At 47.4% G+C, this 9,191-nt stretch overlaps 1 protein-coding gene across 1 annotated transcript in view; it reads left to right on the forward strand.

The window, feature by feature from the left end:
• The window catches only part of Pitpnb (phosphatidylinositol transfer protein beta), a 53,259-nt gene extending 45,273 nt beyond the window's left edge, over positions 1–7,986 (forward strand). The window contains exons 10-11 of the mRNA XM_052754920.1: positions 2,123–2,245; positions 6,153–7,986. Of these exons, the coding sequence (XP_052610880.1) occupies positions 2,123–2,245; positions 6,153–6,203 (174 nt within the window). The 3' untranslated portion in view covers positions 6,204–7,986. The remainder of the gene's footprint in view (positions 1–2,122; positions 2,246–6,152) is intronic.
• The last annotated feature ends 1,205 nt before the right edge of the window (positions 7,987–9,191 follow it).

The raw sequence follows: 9,191 nt of genomic DNA on the forward strand, positions 1-9,191 counted from the left end.
GTATATCTGTGCATCACATGCATGCGGTGCCTTTGGCAGCCAGGAGAGGGCATCAGATACCCTGGAACTGTAGTTGCAAACAGTTGAGAGCCATCGTGTGGGTGTTGGAAACTAAACCTGGGTCCTTTGGAGGAGCTACCAGGTCTTACCTCACTGAGCCACCTCTCCAGCCCTTAGGGGACTTCGTTAGGAGAAATGCAGTGCTTTATGTGTTCAGTGTGCTTTCCACAGATGGTTTTTCTGCACTCGAGCACAAAGCCCCTCCCATGACCAGCCTGTCCATGAAGACACCTGGTTTCCTGGCCACTTCTCTGGCAGTCTTGTCTGGAGTGTCTTCTGTAGAGGTCTTGCCAGGAGTAGATAGACCCTGAAATGGTGACATGATCTGAGGATCCCTATCCCAGTTCCTTTTTAAAAAAATGGAGATAGCATGAGCAGTTAGATAGAGAAGGGGTGTCAGAGTGGTGTAAACACATTTATGCATAGTGTTGCCCAACACCACACAGAACAACAAAATACCAGGTTATAAATGCACAGGAAGGCCAGGCAGTGATGGTACACGCCTTTAATTAATCCCAGCACTCGGGAGGCAGAGGCAGGCCGATCTCTGTGAGTTCAAGGCCAGCCTGGTCTACAGAGCAAGATCCAGGACAGGCACCAAAACAACAGAGAAACCCTGTCTCGAAAAACCAAAAAATAAATAAGTACACAGGAAGATGTGGGAATACCCTATGTTTACTCTTCCTATAGGATCCCTCCCGCCCCATCATCATCATTATAAAGATGTCTTTAGGGGCTGGAGAGACATCTCAGTGGTGAAGAGCATTGGCTGCTTTTCCAGAGGACCTGGGTTTGATTCCCAGCACCCACATGATGGCTCACAGCCATCTGTAACACTCATTACAGGGGATCCACACCACTTCATAGCCTCTACAGGAACTGCAAGCATGAGGTGCACAGACATGCATGCATACACAGAAGAAGTCCTAGGGAATAAGAGACGTCCCTGTTATGGGTTCTCACTGTGGTTCTTAGCCTATTCACAGCCAGCCCTTGAACACACTCTGTAGGTGCTGGCCTTCTCCCCTTGACATTGTAGTAAATAGATCGACAGTCCAGTTTCGATAAAGAGAAGTTAGTTGCATGTGTAAACATGCAGTTTTCTGTTCATGGGGGAAAAGTGGAGAATTGTTCCCAAAGTGTCAGTTGTTGTATGTACTTTGCTCTCTTTTTGGGAAAGTTGAATACAACTTAAATATCTGGGTATTTAAAGCCAGTATTTCTATACGTGGTTTTCATATATATGTTTGTGTCTGTGCATACACATGGGCAGTAATGTAGAGCACAAAAGAATTAATGCAGACTACCTAGTGCTTTCATCATTGTGTCTCTGAGCACTGGGGCTTTCCTTCAGTGCAGGGTGCCCTATGATACACAGTGAAGACTGAGTCTAGTCTTACCGTAGAAGAACCGAGTTGACCTTCGATCCTGGGCATTGAGAACAGGTGTCAGTATATGGGGCCCAGCAGGAGCATATGGAATTCAATTATGCATGCCGCGCGCTCTCGGCTTCCACCAGACCGGTCATCCTTTTGCCAGTGGAGATTCTTTCCCATTTCTCAGGGACCTTTGAAAATAAGTTTTGAATTATGTATGTTTGTTTGTTTGTTGTGTATGGTTGTGTATCAGCTGCATGGGTGTGGAGGTCAGAGGACAGTTTGTGGGAGTTGGTTCTCTCCTTCCACCATTTGAATCCAGGTATTGAACTGAAGTCATCAGGCTTGGAGGCGAGCACCATAGCCTGCTGAGCCGCCCCTTCACAGGGAATTTATTTTCCTCCTGTATAAAATTATGATAGGGTAGAATTAATATAAAGAATTCACAAAGTCTCTACATAGCCCTGGCTGTTCTGGAACTCCTTATGTAGACCTAGCTGGCCTTGAACTCTTGAGATCTGCCTGAGTGCTGGGATTAAAGGCATGTGCCACCACACTTGGCCTAGTTTCTGCTATTGTATAAAGTGGTCTTTTCAAACTAAGTTCAAGTTCATTTTATGTGCTGCTTGGGACATGTAAAGTTAATGTATCACTAATTGTATGTTTTTGCCACTTTGTTTGAAAAGCAAGAAAAACGGATATTTACAAACTTACATCGCCAGCTCTTTTGTTGGATTGACAAGTGGATTGACCTGACGATGGAAGACATTAGGAGAATGGAAGATGAGACTCAGAAAGAACTAGAAACAGTAAGACTTGCTGTAGCAGTTCTGTTTTCCTTCTCTAAACATTACTTGCTTAGCAAGTACAGACTTGGAGTTGGGGAGAGTGCTGCTGGAAGCCATTTCTAACTTACCATGTGTATTTTCATCAAAATGGAACATTTTGAACACTAATGCCCTTCAGCCTCCTGAAGGTGGACTAGAGCTTTCTTAACCTAGAATGTGTTCCTTGTAAATAATATCCCGGTGCTTTGTACTGGGTCTCGGGCATCTCTGCGACAGTACCTGTCTTGTTCTTTTGATCAGCATGCCTTTGGCTCAGCCTGCTCAGCAGTCAGCTCAGTTCCCTCTATAGCCAAGGTGAGGCTGATGAGTCCTCTGAGTCCAGTGATGCCATCTCCCCTCTCCCAACTAGCAGTGAGCTCTTCTTCCTTGGAAAGCTCTAGGCAGATTCCAGTGGTCCTTGGCAAGGGGTCAGGGGATAGTTCCATGGCTAAACTTGCCCTAGCTCCTGCCCATAGCCAGTGGGTGTCTACACTCTTCCAAGGCCTCCCACAAGGATTTGGTTTTGATTTTTCCCTGAACCATGCTTTTCTGCAGTTGGTAGTTCATTCCCAAAGTGGAAAGTAAATCCAAGGCATATCCAGGACCCTCAGGGCTTCCATATAGTCACCCTGAGTCCCAGCAGAGGTCCTGGCTCTGCAAGCCCTGCAGGTGTGGTATCTGATGCCCTGTGTGAGGCTAGAGCCCCATGTAGTCATGGGGAGTGGCAGGAAGTCAGGCTCTTTGACAGGGAAGGGGTACTGTCTCTGCTGTAGCACAGTGAAGGATTGTCTGCAGCTAGTTACTTGGGGTGATCAGGGCAGGCCTGCTTCTCATTACCTTATACCAATCTTCAGAAAGGAGTATGCTGTATGTTCTTAATAGGGCAATAGAATGTTTTAGCCTATCTTATATTTAAAGTAAACTATAGACAGACATCACCTTATAAATGGGTTTTGCTTCAGATTATTTTAGGTTGACTGAATTTGGAATGTACTTTCCCGTAGAGACAATATTATGAGGGGGTAGGTTTTTCTCTCACTGAAGCTCTGAGTTCTGGGTCTTTGGAGTAGGGTGATGGGATGATGGAATCGCAGGACTGGCAGGGTCTCCCTCTCCCCTTTGTTCTGAGGCTGGCCCTGGGTATTTAAGCAGGCAAGCACTGGTCATGCTGCTCCGGCCTTTGCACCTCTCACTCCCTGTGCTCACTTCTTCTCAATAGTTAGGTGCTCCTCCAAAAGCAGCCCTGGCACCACCCCTCCCAGCATGGACCCTTCCCTTGCCATACCCTCCCTCCTAGTAAACACTCACCCCTCCTACCATCAGCTCCGGAGCAGCTGCTCAAGCTGTAGCACAGCTGCTTCCAGCCAGTGTTTCCCAGAATCTGGAGAAGCCCAGAAAATCATCCTCAGCAAAGACCCCCTTGCCCTGGCTATGCATTTTGAGCTAAATGGTCAGTTGTGGAAGACTGATCACTGGTGACAGATGGTGAACTCGGGCCCCCGCATCCCGACCCCTTGGGCAGAATGTGGCTGAGGTCTGCTGCTCCCCACTCTTGGTTCTTTCAAGGTTCTCATCCTGCAGATCCCTGTCCACACCATGAGAGCCCTTAGCCTGGAGATGCCAACCCTTGCTCCCACCTGTGGTGTAGGCTGGATGATCAGCAGCTGCTCTGCCAGCTGTTTGGAAGTAGCACTATAGCAGCTCGGGGCTCAGAGTGAACGAGGTCCCCGTGAACTTGCTGCACTCTGTCCTGGGTTCAGGGTGTAGATGGCCGTTTGATCTGTGAATACTTGGGAAGTGTTTTAGGCAGGTCTCAGCGTTCATGCTGACCATCCTCATACTAGTTCCTCATACTAGCTTCTCCTTGTGAGGTCACAGAGTACTGTAGTACTGCTCGTAGTTCCATCGGTTGGGTTGTGCCAATCCTCAGAATCATGCAGCATGGGGCCTGTGGCTGGGAGCACCAGGAAAGCAGCTCCTTCCCCGTGAAGAAGACTGCAGTTCTGCAGGAATTTCTTCTCATGCCTAGTCAAGGACTCTCATACACTGTAATGTTCTTAATTCGCAGATACTTTAAGAATTGGCTTTCTTTTTATCAAATCTCTTTTAGACTTGAGAATGCCTGGCACCTTACATTGGGCATAGAAAAGACATGCACATCCAGGTGGTGGAAGAGAACTGGCCAGACCCTGGGGAGGATTGGGGGAAGGGATCGTTTGTTTTCTGTCTATTTCTGGTTTTCTCCTTTGAAGTATTTTTGGTCTTTTTGTTTGTTTGTTTTTTGTTTTTGTCTGTAGCTGTTAGACATGCCTGCTCTTCTGCTGGTTCCTTTTGCTGTGTGCTGTTCCTCTGTGTGTCTCTTCCTTTGACCCTTGCTCCTTTCACTAAACCTGGAAGCACTGAGAAACGGCAGCAGCACCTTCACAGCTTCCTGTCTGGTCGGAGACGGACTACGCCTCCCTCCCCTGAAGCGTTTTCTCAAAGCATATTGACAATTTCCTTGCAATTGTATCCCTGATAATTTGCTGCCAGACTGGAGACCTTGGTTTAGATGCTTAGTTAACTTTCCAGGCTGTTTAAGGAAAACCCCACACAAGTTTGTTGAAGCCAGGACCCGTTGAAAGCCTCAGAACCACATCTCTTCTGGGGATCCATGAGAAGTAGACAGTCTCTATGTAATCATTGCTAGATCTTTTTTCTCCACTTGCTTACTAACCCCTACATAGAATCATTTTAGCAGCTCATGATTTTATTTTACATTTAGATGCGTAAGAAGGGTTCCGTCCGAGGCACGTCGGCTGCTGATGCCTAGATGAGTCCCCTGTAGGTCAGAGACATTTTCAAACTGTGTAAGTGAAGACCTGGGAAAAGAATGTCTAAAAGCCTGTGCCTTTGGTGATGGGGAGTTAACTGCTGAGCCCTCCATAGGCTCTTGCCTGTGTTGACGAGACTCTACTTTTAGAATTGAAGAGGTGCCTGTTGTAGAAACTGTGAGCATGTATGTTTTGTGGATCACTCTGTGGGCCAGGTTGAATGTCACAGTCTTCGCCCCGCTGTCAGTGTCACTGTCCTGGAAGTTGGTTGACCTTTTGGTAGCCAGCTGATTAGTGGAACCGTTTCTCAGTAGAACCTTTTGCGGTTCCCAAGGAAATCCAGGATCCCTGCTGCCCCACTATCAGGCCAACTTCAGTAGCTCACTGTAGGTAAAATGTGTTCTGTGTGCCATAGTCTCCCTGGTTACTCTGTGGTTTACTTTGTAAGCCTAACATTTTTCTGTGGTGTTCCCTACCAAAGCCTATGGGCCCACATGACATTTCCATAGATGGAACAGAGTGTCCACCTCCACCCCACAGGCGTAGACAGAGAACAAGAGCAGCAGAACCTCCTCTTGTGTGCAGATGTGAGTAAGGACAGAGCAGGGCCCTGTACCCAGACCTGCACTGAGCCTCCTGGCTGCTCGCTTTTAACGGCGCTGCCTTCCCCCATGGACTAAGTAGAGGTGTTCGGTCATGAAGAGGAGCTGCTATGCCAAAAAGAATTGAGGAACACTTCTCAGATTGCCCCAAAGTTATTTATATTTCATTCAAAATAAAACAAAAACCGGATTTTTTTTTGTTTTTGGGTTTGTTTTTTTTTGTTGTTGTTGTTGTTTTTGGTTTTTTCAATTATTGCCACTTTAAGTACTAACTTTCTGTGATTTGTTCCTGCTTCGAATTTACTTTTCTCTGTGATGAAATAAAATGTTTTGCCTTTAGCATGGCCAGTCTTTAAACAGAAACAAAGTTTTAGGGTGCAGTAGTTTGGGGAACATTTTCTATCTGATTTTTTCCATATTGAGTGTCTCAGGAGAGCCTGGACCTAACTTGCTGTGTGCTTCTTTTCTTTACAGCTACGGAGTCAAGGCCAGGTGAGGGGAACAAGTGCGGCCTGTGACGAGTGAAGACACCACCAGTGTCTCTCAGTGATGACTCAAGCGCACGTGTGCACACACACACATACACACACACAGGTTTGTGTGTATATGTGTGTATGTCTGTAGCTGTATGAAAAACACATATGGCTACAGGCCTAGATACACAAAAGTGTATATATGTACATGCAAAACATTGAAGGGATCAGTACAATTTCTCCAAAGTACTGTACCGATCTTCAGCAAAAATACTAAAGAAAATATTTTCAATATATATACCTGGAACAGATTTTAATAATCATCAATGTGATGCCCTTGATGGATAAATGGACTGCCATGTGGTGCCATGTGGTGCTGGCTGGCGTGATTCCTGAATGCCAGGTGTGGACCAGTGTGTGTAGTCTTTGGTTATGTTTCTGTTTTCTCGAGTCACCACACATACACTTTTATTTTCATCCCATCAGCAACAGACTCCTACAGAACGATTTCTTCAAATTTTTAGATACTCCAGTGAATCTAGAAAGTCAGCTCTGGATGTATTTATAACTATTTATTTCTGGGTGGCCACTATCTTCCAGCCAAATCCAACAATACCCAACAAGTAAGGAGTCAAAGTAAAGCTCTTTACTAGTTTGCCCGAGGGGTGGGGAAATCCTTTTTTTAAAATTGCCACTTTTTATTGGATTTTTGTATTTTGAATTTCAAGTATTTTTCTACATCAAATCTAGCAAAACACAGTGATGACGGTTTGTGATTTCTAATAAACACTAGACGATATTCAGGCTCTGGCTAAGCAAACAAGGCTACGGTAAAGGAAGTGACCCTGCGACCCCAGGAGCCCTGCGGGCCGTGCAGGTCTTGTGTGGAGGCTGTGCAGACCGTCTGTGTTGCTCTGAGCTCACAGGTGGGAGAGCAGTGACGTTTAACTCTTTTCCTGTTGCAGTCCAAGCCAGGGGGAAATGCTGATGGAGCTAGGGGCAGTTTCCATGTGGTACAGGGCTGTCACTGTCCTGAGGCCCAGCTAGATCCTCAGCATTGCTGCCTACACTGCTTCCTCCTCCTCCTCCTCCTCCTCCTCCTCCTCCTCCCCCCTCCTCTTCCCTCTCTCCCTCCCCTTCTCTTCCTCCTCTTCTTTTTTTTTTTTTTTTTTTTAAAGAATTGTAGCTAGGTAAGATTTTTTTTTTTTTTTATCAACTTTTCTGTCTTTTCCCTTGTCAGTCCTAGAAGCCTGACCAGAATCATACTGTTGAAGCCTTCAGGTCACACACTGTCTTCTTAACACACTACCCCACAGTCCTCCATCCCCCCCCCCCAACACATCACCCCTGCAGTCAGCCCATTAGTAACCCCTTTGCTGACAGTCTTGCCCTCCATGCCCCTCCTCCCATGTCCTGTGTTCCCGTGGGAGCGATGACAGAGCTTCCCACTGCATTACAACAATTCCCTGTCATCCTCCGCAACAGGCCCTGGGTCCTGTGTGCCCTCTCTGTTCATTTCATGGGCACTGTTGGGAGATGGGCTTGGTCACATCAGTGGAACAGTCACCTGAAGGGTCATCGCCAACCCCAGGCACTGGAGAACCCAGTCTCTCCCCCAATGAAACTAACTCAAGCACATCTGCAGTCTCATTGGGAGCTTGGGCACACAAGGAAGTGAGAGCCTGGTGTGGACTCTAATGTTTTTGTAACAACTGTGGAGATTGAGGGGATGTGTGGTGAATGTAAAATACCCGTTGACTTGGCAGTCTCTTGTGTAAATTACAGTAAAACAAAGTAAGTGAAATTGAAACAAAAATAAATTTGATCACAAAATGCCCTTGTGTGCTTGAATGGCTGTTTCCCTGGTACCACTTGCTTGGGGCAGTGCAGGCCACTTGGACTCTGGCTTTCCAGCGGCCCCACTCTGAGAAGACGACACTGAGGGTCTTGGTGTTTTGCTGGCCCTGTGAGGTGGCTTGTTCTTGACATGGGCCTTTGCCGTCCGGTTGTCACATAGTTTCAGAGGTGATTTCCTGTCCTTACTGGAAGCTGGGTACTGTTAGCCTCAGAGTTTGTAAAAAAATATTTTTAAAGGAAAGAAAATACAGAAAACTTTGTTTTTAAGTGCTTTGTCGGGCTTTGCTGTTACGTCTTGACTGTCTCGACATCGTGGCTCCTAGATACTTGTCCTGTAGAACTTGGTCATTTCTGCTGTGCTCTGTTTTTGAGACAAGGCCTACTGACCGAGCAACTTAGTGTGCAGCGTGTTTCCAGGGTGTTTGAGGTTCCTTTCTTGGTGTTCTGTTCAGCTACAACATCAGCATGCGTGGTGACCTTGTGTCTTGTGTGTATCCACCTGAGTGTTTGTACACAGGCCCCTGGCGCTCAGCGGAGTTCTGGGGGGGTGGGGGTGGGGGTGCAGATGTGCAGTCCAGTGTGGGAGACAGACAGATAGGAACAGGTACAACACAAGTTGGTGTGATGCCCTCAGGAGTGGTGTTGGAGAAGAGATGTTACAGACTCACTGGGCAAGCAGTCCCAGCAGCTGCGACCCCAGGAGCCCTAAGAACTCCTCACGTCTTCTGCTCTGCCCTGGAGAGCACAGGCCCAGGCAGGTGAGACTTCGCACCCTTGTGACAGATGGCAGCCCCCTTCCCTGGCCTTCTGTCCATTCACTTTCCATGCTGCTGCCTCCTCGTGTGTCCAAGGCTGCTCACACCTCCTGTCCCCTCACCTTGATGGTGTTTCAGGTGTCCCAGCCCAGTCCCTGCAGACATGTCTCAGGAGGTAAGAGGTATTCAGCCTCTGTCTTGAGGACACACTGGAGCTCCCCAGCCATCCAATGGAGAACTTGCTGACCTTGCTCTTAGATCAGTAGAGCCACCGGAAGATTCACAGGAGGTGAATCTCAGAGGGTCTGTGGAGTTGCAGGATTCTAGAGCCTAGATTGGTGTGACTGGGAAGGAAGAAGAGCAGTGGAAACCAAGCCCCAGCCCGTCTTGTCTCTGGGATGCCTTGGGCAGACCCGCCCATACACTCT

The sequence above is a fragment of the Peromyscus californicus genome, unplaced genomic scaffold, assembly GCF_007827085.1.
Source record: "Peromyscus californicus insignis strain IS unplaced genomic scaffold, ASM782708v3 Scaffold_2__1_contigs__length_46816999, whole genome shotgun sequence".
NCBI classification, from domain to species: domain Eukaryota; kingdom Metazoa; phylum Chordata; class Mammalia; order Rodentia; family Cricetidae; genus Peromyscus; species Peromyscus californicus.